Below are 15,299 nucleotides of genomic sequence, written 5' to 3' on the forward strand. Positions count from 1 at the left end.
ACGAATTATTAGCTTCTGTAAAAAAAATAAACATGTTGAAGTATCGCTTCCAGGTGTTTAAAGGTCTAGCATATTGATCTTACCCGTTATGATTGTTTTGACCATTTTGGTTTGGTCAAAACAACATAACATTTCATTTGTATTCGCTTTCCAACAGCTTTAGTGATCTTTGATTACTACAGATACACATTAAATCAAAAGGCTACCCCTTGAATTTATGGTTAAGAATACAGAAATATTATTTCAGTTTGTGTAGGTATTTTCTTCAAATAGTTTTTGTGGGGCATAAATAGCCTTTTATAAACAAAAACGACTCAATACAATCTGGATTGTTCGTTAATTTCCATCCAAAACGTTTTTATTGTCCAACTTGAAAGGTTTACCCTGTCATTTGGCTTGTGTCCCAGGCCAAAAACATTGCATTTCTTAAGGTAGCAGTGGAGGCGTAAAAAGGTCGTTTTTTTAAACTTAGAAATTAATGGAAAGAGCATACAGGGTTCTCTCCATTAAGTCACATGTTTCATTATCTTTGCATTCATGAGCAATGGAGAGAGAGGGTTAATTTCAGATCACAGGAAGCTGGAGACTAGCATCTGGTCTTAAGAAAGAAAAACAAAACAAAATTGAACAGAAAAAACTACTGTATCACAACCAGGTTGTTGCTCCTCCATATTATAAAAGGCCTGAAAACAGTCACACTGAAGGAGATTTATGTTAACGCACTACGGATCTCTCCTCTGCCTTGGTTGTATAGTTGCCTTTTTTCTCTAAGCGTTTGTAGTGTATACAGGATGAACACGTGAGTGAATATGCAATTCAAAAAGGTGCCCAACGGCTGATACAAAGCAAGGTCGCCCGACCAAATACATACGTCACAGGCCAGGGACTTTGGGATCAAGGACTTGATATGACTGGAACCAAACTTGACCAAGAGCCCGAGCGTGTGTGTGTGTGTGTTTGTGAGGCAGAATGGTCACTGATGTGGCTTTCAACACCTTTAGGGATTTGCTTGGGGAGGTATTGAGTGGAGCGAGACCTCTCCTGTCTGGTGACTGTGCGGTTAAGAATGGGCACATGGTGATTTAAGCACATGCTGACGTTTTGGTAAACCAACCAACCAAGCATTTACTTTATTAATAACTATAAATACACAGCAGCGTCAGGTTTTTTTTTTTTAGGTGGGAGAGGTTGTCGATCTTCTCCGCCCCCCTGAGGTGAGGTGTGTGTGTGTGTGTGTGTGTGTTCGCATGACTTTGCTCACTCATCTGCTGGAGGAAACATGGGTTACGTGGAATTGATTATCAACATTTCAGATAGATTTTCTATAATATATTCATATATAGTTAAAATTTTCTCCCCCCACCCCTTCGCTTGCTCTCACCCGCCTCGCTTACACGCTTTTAAACACATTCTCGCGTCTCGCTACTTTTGTAAGTCAATGTACACAAACGTAATAAAAGTGAGGGGGAGGAGGGGGGGGGGCGGGTGATCCAGGAGCGACAGCTGAAATGACAATCACTGAGAAAAAAAAAAAAGCCGTAAAGAGCCGCAGTCTTTTTTTTTTTTTAATATATATATATATATATCATCCATTGGCAGTTGGTCAAACACGTCGGCCGGCCAGTTACAATGGTCGTTTATGGAGGACGGGGGGGTAAGGGGGACGGTGGAGGGGGCGAGGTCGGGGTTCAGGTGCGTTCCGTGGGGGGCGTGGGGCGTGGGGCGTGGAGAGACTTTCCGGCGGCCATGTCATCAAAGCGGTGGGGCGGGGGGCTCTTTCTTGGACGCCGTGGTCTTCGTCGTGCTTTTCGACGTCTTCGTGGCGGCGGGCGCCGCCTCCTTCAGGTTGAGGTTCTCCAGCGCCACGTCCAGGGTCATGACCTCCACGCAGCCCATGGCCTGGAAGTCGCTGAAGTTCCGCAAGGGCCCGGCGTGGTGGTGGTGGCGGTGGTGGCGACCGTCGTCGTCCTCGTCCTCCTCCGAGGAGGTGGCCGAGGCGTCCTGGTCGGCCAGCAGCGTGGACAGCAGCAGCTCCGTCACAAACAGGCTGCGGTCCGCCCACTGCGCCTCGCACGCCTGCCGCTCCGCCTCCGAGAGCCGCGGTTCGCTCAGCCTGGCCGCCGGGGAGGGGGAGGAAGAGAGGGAGGGGGAGGAAGGCCAGGGGAGGGGGACAGACGGCATTACACATGGATAGGACTGCCCGATAGAAAAGTCATCGCACTACTTGTCTTTCGTTTTAAAAGGCGATTATTTTACCCCCAGGTGTGAGTGTGGTTGGCCGTTGCAAGCCGTTTGGAAAATCTGCCTCTTCTGCCATCTCAAGTAGGCGTGTCCGCCTAGATGTGTGCTGGATAGATGAGCAACGTTTGCTACAGCCCACTGGGTAGGCTGGTGGACCATCCGACATACATCAAGGTGGACACGCCCACTTGTGCTGTTAGACGAGGCCGATTTTCAATACGGGTCACAACGGCCAATCGCACTCACACCTGGTGGTATAACACACACCTAATATCCAATCTATTGGCTCTGTGGCTATTTCAAGCATTTCATGGCCAGGACCGGCTTCGACTGGTTAACTGCTTTGAATGCGTCGGGTGACCCTGAACCCCGGGGCCGGGTCGCAGCAGAGGGGACCCACCTGCTGAGTAGGAACTGGGAGCTGTGTGCGGTGTGCTGCACACTGGGCTCAGGGGCCCCCGGGTTGGGGCTGGGGTTGGGGTTGTGGTTGGCGCTGTTGCCGGGGTTGGCGGCCGAGTTGGTGTTGAGGATGGCGTTGGTGCGCCCGCTGCCCCGCGTGGCGTTGCGGGCCGTCTCCAGCTGCTGGCGCGCGGCCTGGGCCTGCTGCCGCTCCAGCTGCAGCTGCATCTGGAGCTGCTGCAGCTGGGAGGCCGAGGGGCCCGAGCTGAGCTGGCCGCCCGCCGAGCGCCGCACCCCGGACAGCTGGGACAGGAGCTCTGGGGGAGGGGGGGGGGAAGACAGTGAGCGAGGACGGAGGACACTAGATGGAGGAGGCTGGTTAAGAGGCAAATAGTGGTAAAAACACGGCGTATAACTATAACTATTTGGACTTCAGCATGAAAACCCGTGCTTGGAATGATAACGCTGAGTTGTACAAGGAGGTGATTCCATCTGGACTGAGGAGCCGTTGGTGAATGGGCATCGGTTAAGCAGCCAGCCAGCATCGCACCATTTGCTTCCACTTAACTGTGGAGTCGAATACAATATCTATAGCTGAGCAACCAGCAGGAAATGCTGGTCTCGGGCCATTTTTGATGATCCTTTGAGAAGGTCCTTGGGAGTCCTTTTGGGATCTTCCAAGGCCCTTATATTCAGGTCAATCAAAGATGCCCTTAGTCTAGGGGGCATTGTCTGGTGTCTTGTTTGTTGGACAGGACTGGAATAGAGAAACTTGTTGTACACAGCTGGAGTTGACAGGGACTGAAGGCCACTGAACCGGTTCATAATTGGGAGCAGAATAGGCAAGGGATTGCCATAGCAACCTCGCTACACACATTGATACATTGTTAACTTCTGACACAAAAAACATATTGGCCTGTAGGCCATAGGAACAAAGGCATAGTCAGCAAGTCGAACATTTAAAAACAGACAGCCAGTATTCATACTCCTCCCAGTTAAACAAACCTTAATGTACGCTCCAGGTGTGTGGAAATGCATCGTTAAAAACACATTTTAAAATGTATTTTGACGTTGAAGAGCAGTGGCGCAGTTGACAAAGCTCATTTCTATTATTTCATTTCCATTTTTTATGAGCCACCGAGGGTTGTGTCTGCAGCCATAACAGGCCTACAGTGTAAAGGAAATAAGCTGCCTACACACGAGAAGTAATGTGTTAAAACAGCCCAGTGTATCGGCATCCATCCACCTCCCCTGCAGATACTCCATGTAGGTACAATACACACCACTGCAGACCGCGTTTTTCATCAGCCATGTGATGAGCACGTTCTATATCATAACACATCTCTCGTGTGTGTGTGTACGTTCTATATCATAACACATCTCTCGTGTGTGTGTGTACGTTCTATATCATAACACATCTCTCGTGTGTGTGTGTGTACGTTGTATATCAGAACACATCTCTCGTGTGTGTGTGTGTGTACGTTCTATATCAGAACACATCTCTCGTGTGTGTGTGTACGTTCTTTATCAGAACACATCTCTCGTGTGTGTGTGTACGTTCTTTATCAGAACACATCTCTCGTGTGTGTGTGTACGTTCTTTATCAGAACACATCTCTCGTGTGTGTGTGTGTACGTTCTATATCAGAACACATCTCTCGCGCGTGCGCGTGCGTGCGTGCGTGCGTGCGTGCGTGCGTGCGTGCGTGCGTGCGCTGACCTGCTATGGGATCCATGGCCTCTCTGCTGTAGTTGGAGCTCTGCGTGGCGCTCTGGTTGCTGGAGAGCCCCCCTGTGGTGCTGCTGGTGAAGTGCATGTTGGAGCGCCGGCCCCGGGGCCCGCCCAGCCCACGACCCGGGTGGAACATCCTCCTCACGTGGCGCACCCCACTCGACTCGTCGTGAGGCTTGCGGTTAAGGAAAACAAAAACTGCAGGATGCCTTGACATGGCCACTCGTCAGGGGCTGACATTGACGTTACATGGACCTGTGTGTCAAGAGTTACAAAAGCAATGTGGTAACGTCCAATATTACACTTTACGCATTGACTACACTTCCGTGTCTACCACCTAGCCCTTGATAATCTGCCCAAATAAACCTTTTTTTAACAGATAGTGTTGACAGTGACCTGCACGTAGAAAGAAAAACGATGTTGAAAGCTTTCTGTTGGGAGAAAAGAAAAACACCTATCCTGCACTTTGACCCTGAGAGACACCCTGTACTCTCTCGGGTTGACTTTGGACATCTATTACTGGAGCCTTTTTTTCCCTTGACTGAATAGAGACTAAAAACAAACTACCATGGGCAAATGAACCCAGAAAGGAAGACGTACACATGTCTGTAGCTATGGCTGAAGCGAGGTGCTCTGGGCAGCAAGACAATACAAGCGGACACAGGCCCTGAAATTTAAAATTGAATTAAAAGCAGGCAGGAACTGATTCATTTAATGCTTCCATTCTCCAACAGATGTAATCCCAACTAACCCCCCCCCACACACACACACACACTTATTCTTACAGCGGCTGCAATAAAGCAACAGTTTCCTTATTCAACATGTCCCATTATATAATTCTGATAATCCTGTGGTTCTCATCCCATTGTTACCACCATCATAGCTACCTGGACTCACACATTACCAGGGTCAATTTTGAACCAGTTTAGCAACCTATGAGTTAGTCCAGTCAATACTATTAGCAAATACCAGAAGCAGCACATTCGCTGACCTTGTATTGAATATTGCAATATCATCCACATCATTTAAGAGGCACAATAAACAGTAAAGCTGTAGTTAACGTAGACTAAGATGCCAATAGAAAATAACACGTGTAATGCTTGTGAAATGCAGGAAAACATTAGAAAGGATATCAGGTCCCTTGGTGCTCTGTGTTCCAGTGTGAGATGAGCTGCAAAGTCGTCTGTCACATGATTAGGGTCCCCGCCCGGCAGGGCTGCACATATGGGACAGATCTGGAGAGCAAGGCGAGACCGTCACATGGAAACATCAACCCCCCACTTCCATGGAAAACGGCAGGGAACGGACACTGGTACCATGCATTGCATTGAATGGAGAGCTAGCAAACTAAATGGGTATATGTCCAGAGCATCTCTCATTCAAAAGAACTGAATCTAAAGTAATAAGATGGACTATATATACTGATTGATCGTTTGCTGTTGTGGTTGTCCATCAACTTCTTAAAATTTTTTGTTAATTACTGGGGTAGCGATTAACTTTAATTGCCATTTTGTGTTTCTGCGTCATTTTACCGGTAAGAATCTGACTTCAACACTTGCCATGCATTCGGTGATATCGAAAGTGCACGGAAATCACTTTTTCAGGAAACCTGGGGAAATCACTGCACAAGAGCAGAGATTTCCCCAGGTTTCCTTAACAGCTTGGCGAGACTACATTTTGTGGCCTTCTGACAGAGCGCCCTGGACGGGATGCAGAGCACAGAAGATGGACCCACCACTTCTGTGGATGTTTCCGTGTGTTCGGCGGCCACGTGCTCCTGAAGCGAGATCTCTGTGTAGCCCATCCTGCCACAGTAGGGGCATGTGAAGGCCTGCGGCTGCTCTACTGAGAAGGCCTCTCCGCCGTAGTACAAATCTGCAGAGGGGGAGCACACAGGGACGTTCAATTGGGTCAGGGGCAAGGCCTTAAGACGAGGGTCAGGGTGGCTTTTTGCCAATCATGTTCCACTCTGGGATCAAGTAACGGATTGATGTGTATGGCAAGCCAGGAATCTGAATCTGTATTCAACTGTTGTTCTTTGTGGAAGCAGACACATTCTATAATCTTTAAATTAAAATAATAAGTTATGAAGCAATATTCCAGGGGAAATCATTTTTAGGCTTTATTTAATTCTAACAGATTTAGTTCAAGTACCGGTAATAACATGTTGTCAATGCAATTATAGATGTCAGTTTGCACATTACAGTGCTTAAGGCACCGCATTACATTTAGTTAGTCAAGGGAAAGCTACAAAAAATTGAGGCGAAAGCACATTAATTGTTAGGGAACTGAATCTGCATGATTTGGATTTGGAAAAATCTTAAACTCATTCTCAATGGCTATACAGCCCCAGAAATGTGCTGTGTACCAACAGCATACAGTTCCAACCTACCAAAGTCAACCCGGGTCAAAATACACTGCATGGGATGCTCCGTAGTGTGTCTCGTTGTCGTGGCTCCACTCTCATAACATGATGCACACAGGTCGTAGTCATAGCAAATTAAACATTTGTATCGCCGTCCTCTAAAGTTGCCTTTTAAACAAGCATCACAGCTAACTCCTGTAGACACAAACACACACACACACACACACACACACACACACAGTTGTGTTATTCAGCATAGTAGCCTTTGATTGATGGATGTCTAAAGGTGAAAAGGAAGAAAACATGTTTAGTACATTTGTTTACTTGGTCTATACACTTCATAAATACACTAGTAATACATTTTCAAGTCAAACTACATCCATTCATCTTATGAATGCATGCATTTTTTAGTTGGACTGATAAGCCAAGAGGAGAAATAAAGTACCCTCTCTTGAGTGTACAGACTACATAAGAGGAAGCAAAATCATGCGACATTTAGTTGGCGTTCTACGTTTGACTTCCTTATAGTCACTGTAAAAATGTGTTGATATGCCACAATCACAAATAATAGTAGTTTTTTCTTACGAATGATCCAACTCACTGCTTACACTAATGCTTCAAAGTAAAAAATAAATAAATACACATGCCAATCGAGAAGAAAACAACGTCGAACATGCAAAGCAACAGCTCCTCAACATGTACAACAAGTTTATCTCCTTAAAAAAAAGAAGAAAAAGAAAAGCTATTCCGGGTCCAGCAGGTTATAAAGCCCGTTCACAATTCCCATCCATTATGTTGAGACTGTCCCCCTGACCACTAGTAGTAGAGAGCCGTGACAGCGGTATCACTAGAGGTGACCAACCCTCCCCACTGCAGCACACACCAGCCGGGTTAACTTATGCTGACAGTACGGTCGACCATAACACGGACGTGGAGAAACAGGCCGCATGGGCCTAACCCCTGTCACCGAAACATTGGCTCAGATGCTAGCCACTTACCAACTTAGCAGAGTTAGCCGTCTGAGCTAATAAGCGTCTACTCCACCCTGACAGCTTGTAACTCGCTCAACGCACGCTTTTAGACTTTATAGGTTCATCGTTTTACAGCAGTGTTGGCCACTCCGTGTGTCCACGACCACAGACTTAACGGTCAACAAGGTTGGGTCACAAGGACGAGGTTAACGATGTTAAAACTGCCTAAATGTTAGCTCGAGTGGTTGGCTACACAGCAGCCGCAGGCCGACTATTACTACTATCGGCTGTCCCGCCCCCCCACGGAGCATATAAGACTATTCTTGATCGTTATTGTGATCTGCAAGGACCGCTGGTTTTCAAACACATTGCTATGGCCGCCATACTGTGGCCACAGCAATGGATTGCAATAGACACCCAACCCTTACCAGCTAAAGCTATCACCAGCTACACGGTAGCTAAAAACCAAACCTAGCGACGTTAGCTTCCGTCTAACAAACGTTACTGCGCACCTTGACTTGCTTGAACTAATTTCGTTGCAAAACGTGCGCTTACCTTCATGACGGGACATCCTACGAGCACTATTACAGGCCCTTGTTCGGGCTTCTTGGCTTGAAAAACAGTGTAATAATTATGTTGGCTAAGGAAAAGAGAAGCCGGGGATGGCTGGTTGTCCCTGGCTCCTTCCCTCATGAAGGATCCGGTCTGGCACACTGCCCCCTCCGCCTCCTGCTGTGTCACTGTCCCTAGCACTGACACGCTCTGAACACTAGAGGGAGTAGTCGCCCGCTTTTTAGGATTTGCAAACATAATTCCAGCGACAGCCTATTTGCAGCTTGGTAGTTGCGCTGCTTCAACATTGTTCCCACCGTTCTCAAGATAACATAAAAAATATGTATGCCACACTATTGTTATGTCGTTTTTAGTTTATTTATATTTTTTTATTATTTCAGCATTCTTTCGGTAATTATCTCCTCCTACAACGTTGCAGGTATAAAAACGTAGCCCATTACAAAGAATTGCACATATATCGGTATGTGCGCCATTCCTACGACTTAAGTATTTGGTCAAGCCCCGCTCTCCGTTAAAAAAAATAATCGTAAACTTCTATAATAAGGCTTTATTCTATAGCCTTATTTTACCATTTTTATCTTTTTGCCTCAAGGATCCATAATGTCTGTAATGTATTGTGTGTTTCCGTAGTTCAGGTTGTATGACGTCAGGACGTAATTGCATGTACTTGAATAATGGCGGACAACAAGTAAAGACGTGTTTTGATTCTAAGCAGCGCATGTGTCCGAGTCACATCAATATATAACATGGTGTCAGAAGTGGGATGAAGTCGACATTCGCTAGGCACGGAATCCAGTTTCCGTAGTCTCTGACAATGGTCCACAATATGCCAGTGGTGAATTCAGAGGGTTCTCTGAGAGTTGGGAATTTGAACATGTTACTTCCAGTCCAGGACATGCTCAGTCTAATGGTCAGGCAGAAAGAACTGTACAAACAGTAAAAAACATGCTCAAAAAGGCACAGAGCGGCAATGGCGATCCATACATTGCTTTGCTCGAATACCGCAACACACCGCTGGAGGGTATAGGATTATCTCCTGCACAGCTGTTAATGGGACGTCGTCTAAAGTCCAAACTTCCAGCATCAACAACTCTATTGACTCCTGAAAATAGAGCTCAAGTTCAAGACAATCTGAAGTGCAGACAAATGAAGCAAAAGAGCTACTTTGACAGACAAACACAAAAGTTGCCAGATCTACGAACAGGTGAAAATGTCAGGATACAGAAAGGAGATACATGGCAGCCAGCTGTGGTGTTGGAAAGACATCAGCTACCAAGATCCTTCATAGTTCGCACACAAGATGGACGAGTCTACAGGAGGAACAGAAAGCATCTACTGAAGACAGGCGAGAGAGAATTTCCACCTACAGAGATGCAGGACATTCCCACATACACACACACTGGATCTGACACAGAAGGCAACGACACAGAGGTCAATCAGGACACTGACTCACATGATGGACAAGCACAGTTACAATTACATCACACAAGGTCTGGGAGACAAGTCAAGATTCCAGCCAGATAGAGACTAGACATACCTTCGAACTCAAGCAGATTGATGCTGTGTCACATAGGTTGTGTTACTGAGTGTTGAAGAAAAAAAAAAGAATGTTGTAGATTTATTAATGCATAAGTGTAACATAATGCATTTTGTTGTTGGTATTGTTAGATATGCTGTAGAATACAATACAAGTTTATTTGAATGGTGTTTAACCGTGAAGAAAAAGTTTTACCTTAAGGCATTGTTTTATGTTACGTGTCATAACTACGACAAAGAAGTGAGGCATTATTTTGTGTCAGTTTGATTTAAAACGAAAGCAAAACAAAGCATCTTAAGAAAGGGGATGTAATGTATTGTGTGTTTCCCTAGTTCAGGTTGTATGACGTCAGGACGTAATTGCATGTACTTGTATAATGGCGGACAACAAGTAAAGACGTGTTTTGATTCTAAGCAACGCATGTGTCCGAGTCACATCAATATATAACAATGTCCGCCTGGAAAAATGTATTATGCACCTTAATTGTAGTTTTGGAAAACCCTGAAAATATTGTGAAAACCGACCCGTTAACCCAAAAGTTGGTCCACATACCTCTTAATACTGCACAACCTTATGTTATTATCTTGGTTTTGATTATATCACAAATGACTGTTATGGCCGTTAATGAGGAAATAAAATGATGCAAATGAGCTGCAATTATTCAACCAATCCCAAGTCAAAAATTTGGTGTGCCCACCAAGGACCTTTTATGTACTGGGGAAAATGTTGTTTGCTAGCTAACAAAATGACAGCCAAAGGGGATAAATCGCTGACTTCATCCATTCCGAAGGAGAGCAACTCAGAGTTGTCAAGTTGGTATACGCACAGAAACCGCGCTTAAGCAGATCTCAAACAAAAACGATCAGGCCCGTTATTCAATCAATCACAAGTCCGCTTCAGAGCGGCCCAGGGACAAGAAAACTTGGCGTGCTCGTTCATTAGCCTCACTAGCATTCGCATGTCGGCTTGCTCACGGAATATTGTGCACACGACGAGTTGGCTGACGCAACCCCATGGAAAATGCACAGACGGCAACATGTATCATTTGTATCATTTGAACATGCAAATTTGACACAAACGTTGAGCATTTTACCACACAGTAATATTGATTTCATCCAAAGGACATGCGCTGAACTGCATTGAGAGCGTGAGAATACTGGAGTCTTTCTCCCTCCTCTAAATCTACTGTGCTCATTAGGTTGTCCAGATAGGCTCACATGATTGTTTCAGTATTAAACAGTGCCTCATTGTTGGGTTTGCCAACAGACAAAATAAGGAGAAGTCTGCATTCTGTAGACATAAATACAGAGTACGCCACATGGCTAAATGTCTTATGTCCACACTGAATACAAGTGGCTATCTTTCACTTACACTCTGATTTACAGGTTTTATGTCTAGAATTCAGGCCAGAATAACCATACTTCCCCTTAATCCGAAGGATATGAGAGAGTCTCTTTCCCCAATTCAACAGAGAGCTTATTATTAGGGTAATAAGTGATTCCGATACTCAGATGAAAACAGCCTGCTTTAGCAGTCAAAAAGCGAACATCTCTTAGCTATTTTAACATTCTGAGGTGGTTCAGCTGCTGGGGCTGAGAAATTTACATTTTAGAGGCAGATGAGTAAACACAACACACACAAAATATCGCAAATAAATGTGTGTTATGTGTACTTATTTGCCTCTAAAATGTACTTTTCTCAGTAGACATCAGTGACATAATTTATAGAATATTATGAAATGCATGCACAAAGTTAGTCATCCTTTGTTAAATATTATTTTTAATCAGTGTAACATCAATAAGGCACAATGATTGAAAGAATAAATTATGCATACCCTTTTTCTAAAATATCAAAAGGACTTGAAACACACCGTAACACGTTTAAACATGACTACTTGCATACTTGTCGTGTGCAGTCAAATAAATAGACTCTGCCTTTCTGATTCATGAAAGGACACCCACTTTGTTCTCTCTTTATGTCTCTGAGGTTGTGCACCGCTTTGACAAGTAGACCTGATAGGAGCTCAGACATACATTTTAAGATGCCCATCCACAAAGTTTAAATTAAACTAAGCAAAATGTTAAATCATCACAACAATACGGCTCCAATTGTCTACGTAATCTCTGCCTTCTACAATACATGTCCTTCAGCCTCTTCCGTTTCCATGGGGACATAAGAATGGAAGAATGGTGTCTGTTTTGTTGTATTTCAGCCTCTGATCTCGGGTACGCCAGTAGGATGCAAAAGGATGCACCTTCTGTTCTGTTCACACACACACACACACACACACACACACACACACACACTGTAGTGGCTAAAGCACCATTGTTGTGATCAGTAAATATCTCTAAACATATTCAGTCACTTAACCACTCTATGACAGAAAGAACGAGGTCTGCGCGTGTTTACTGTGTTGAAACGACGGTAGAAAAACAGTGTGTTCGCTCCGTCAACATAAACAACCTCAACCAATCTAGGTGAGGCCCACAAGATAGGCAACTATAGAAAATAATAGAGTCCTAAATAATAATGTCCTTTATTTTCCATGAGATTCTTCCATCTCGAGCAGGAGACACAACTTATCTATGGGTCTCTCTAAGGTGCTGGTCTTTGTTTTGACAAAGACCAGCCTGACGGACAAAGGACCCGACGGACAAACCCTTTGGCATCAGGGATTGTCTTCGCCACTTTTCCCATTAACCAGGACCCTCTTGGAGCCCTCTCATCCACGATTAGTACGATGTCTCCCTCTTTCACATTTCTCCTCTTCTCCAGCCACTTCTGCCTTTCTTTTAGTAGGGGCAAGTATTCTCTGGACCAGCGCTTCCAGAAGATGTCAGAGATATACTGCACCTGCCTCCATCTTCGTATTGAATATAGATCCTCCTTCTGAAACACACCTGGAGGGAGTACTGGTTTTCCCTTGAGCAGGAGAAGATGATTCGGCGTCAGTGGCTTGAGGTCGTCCACATCGTCACATGACTTGGTAAGGGGTCTGCTGTTGATCACTGCTTCTACACACATCACAGTTTGCAGACGTTCATCATCCAGTGACTGGAGCTTCAGAAGGTTGGTAAGTATCTTCCAGACTGTTCTTATCTGTCGCTCCCAGATACCACCGTGGTGCGACCCGGGAAGCGGGTTGAAGATCCAAGTGACTCCTCTTTGCAGTAGAACCTCAGAGATCTGGGACTGGTTCCATTCTTTCATCGCCAGGCGGATCTCGGGTTCTGTAGCTACCAGGTTCGTTCTGTTATCGGATCTCATAACCTCCACTTGTCCTCTTCTGGCTATGAAACGTTTCACTGCGTTTATACACGAGTCGGTGTCGAGAGAGTGCACGATTTCTATGTGGACTGCTCTGACTGTAAGGCAAGTAAACAAGACTCCATAACGCTTGACTTGCACGCGTCCACGCTTTGCTTCAAAGGGGCCGAAATAGTCTACACCAACTTTAGTGAACGGCGGATGGTCCGGCAGTAGACGATCAGGTGGTAGATTCGCCAACTTCTGTTCACTCACAGCAGCTCGACACTTCCGGCATTTAATACACTTTGAAAGCACACTTCTCACCGCTGCATTGCCTTTGCATATCCAGACCCTTTGTCTCAGCCGAGCAAGGGTATGGTTTCTCCCTCCATGTCCGATTTCCTCATGAGCGAGGGTCATGATGTGGTGATCCTTGGCCAGGATAGCTGAATGCTTTGTGTGTTCTGGCAAGGCTGCCCGGTGCAATCTTCCACCAACCCGGAGAACCCCATCTTGAAGGAAGGGATCCAGTTTTATGATAGAACTGCTTCACTTGATCTTTTCCCCTTTCTGCAGAGCATGAAGCTCCTCATGGAAGGTGTGACTTTGGCTAAACTGAATGATCACAGTTTCTGCTCTTCTGACGTCCTTGACAGTCCAATGGGTTCCTTTCAGGGTAGATCTCAGTTTCTGCGTGTGGTTCTCAACTGTCTGACTTGTTACGCACAGACTTCGAAGCAGCTCCTTCAGCCTCGACATCCAGGGGACTGCCTTCTTCAGACTGTGCCAGTCGGATTAGTGATGAGTCAGCTGGAAGAGCTTTCACCACAATGGTAGCCGCGGTGAGCTCGAGGCGTGGGACTGTGACTGGTTTAAGCGGCGTCACTTTGGCTTTTCCTAGAAGAAACGAGCAGTGAACTCTGTTCTCGATGCGGAGGTAAGTGACGATGCCATAGCCCTTCTCGCTAGCGTCAGAGAAAGTCAGTTGTGCTGACTTTATTGGACCAAATCCCTTTGGCTTGATGCACCCCCTGACAGAAAAGCTAGCGAACTGGCTCAGATCAGACAGCCAGGCGAACCATCTGTTTGCCACATTTTCTGGAATCTCTCCATCCCAGGTAAGTTTCATTCGACAGAGACTCTAGACGATGGTCTTTGCGAAAAGAATGAACGGAGACAGGAATCCAAGGGGGTCATATACTGAGCTTACGACCGAGAGGATACCTCATCTGGTGATGGGCATGCTTTTCACGTGAATACGGAACTTGAAGGAATCTGATTCTATGCACCAGTCTACTCCAAGGGCCCTTTCCATGGGTAGTTCATCCCTGTCCAGGTCTAGATTCTAAATATCCTTTGCTCTCTCTTGTTCGGGAAGTGATGACAGCACTTTGCGGCTGTTACTTGACCACTTGGTCAAGCAGAATCCTCCACTCTCACACAGTGCAATGAGGTATAGACCTCATTGCAAGGTAATAACTTTCTTTTCGTCAGACGTTGAGACCAGGCAGTCATCGACGTAGAAGTGCTCTAGGACTGTGGTTACTGCTTCAGGTGATGAGGTTCACTCCGATCAGTATCTCAACATTTGGATCATCTCAATCTGTGGTAGCCGTACTTCTTTCCGCAGATACGGCCATCTTTCTAAGTCCTTCTCAACAGGAACATTGTCTTTCGTTACAGGTATGTCTGTGTGAGTGTAGATGTCTGGCAGGCTTATACACTTCTCTGTTCTCTGTCAGACCGCACACTTCTAGATCTGAAAGCACGTAGCAGGACACAGGCTTCTCCTGGCCCATAGTACGGAGGAGCACTTGAGTCTTCTTACCATGGAGACCAAGCTGTCTCATCAACCTTCCAGAGCAAAACATAGCGGAACTTCCTGAGTCCATGAACGCGTACGTCTCTATTGTCGTGTTGCACCTCTTAGATTTGATGCGTACGGGCATGATAGACAGGATACAGTCATTGCCTCCGGCCCCAGTGACTGCCGTGACTTCACTCTTGGCTGACGCATCTTCTTGTGGAGTTGAGTGTCTGCTGGTAGAGCTTTGACCTTGCTCAGGCTTGGCATTCTCTTGGCCGGTGTTCTCGTCCCTTTTGCTGTGAAGCAGGCTTGGGTGTTTCTTGCTGCAGATTTCACATATGGCTCTCATTTTACAGTCTTATCCCATGTGCCCTTGGGTCAGACACCCGAAACAAAGTCCTTTACCTTTAAGGAACTCGATTCTCT

At 45.8% G+C, this 15,299-nt stretch overlaps 1 protein-coding gene across 1 annotated transcript; it reads right to left on the reverse strand.

Annotated features, from left to right (window-relative positions):
• Positions 1-329: 329 nt before the first annotated feature.
• LOC307088540 (E3 ubiquitin-protein ligase KCMF1-like) lies at positions 330-8,402 on the reverse strand. The gene is made up of 7 exons (XM_079754469.1): positions 8,263-8,402; positions 6,764-6,931; positions 6,107-6,246; positions 5,505-5,606; positions 4,360-4,540; positions 2,642-2,957; positions 330-2,113 (listed from the first exon to the last, which is right to left on the reverse strand). Exons 1-7 carry the CDS (start codon positions 8,276-8,278, stop codon positions 1,753-1,755), a joined length of 1,284 nt encoding a protein of 427 aa, XP_079610595.1. The 5' UTR covers positions 8,279-8,402; the 3' UTR covers positions 330-1,752.
• Between the last annotated feature and the right edge of the window lie 6,897 nt (positions 8,403-15,299).

The sequence above is a fragment of the Pollachius pollachius genome (genome assembly GCF_949987615.1).
Source record: "Pollachius pollachius genome assembly, chromosome: 1".
In the NCBI taxonomy this organism is placed as follows: domain Eukaryota; kingdom Metazoa; phylum Chordata; class Actinopteri; order Gadiformes; family Gadidae; genus Pollachius; species Pollachius pollachius.

Coding starts and splice junctions, on each gene's coding strand:
- LOC307088540 (XM_079754469.1), bottom strand. Junction 6,247..6,763: donor TTTGACCCGGGTTGACTTTG/GTAGGTTGGAAC, acceptor CCCCCTCTGCAG/ATTTGTACTACGGCGGAGAG. Junction 4,541..5,504: donor ACAGAGCACCAAGGGACCTG/ATATCCTTTCTA, acceptor CGCAAGCCTCAC/GACGAGTCGAGTGGGGTGCG.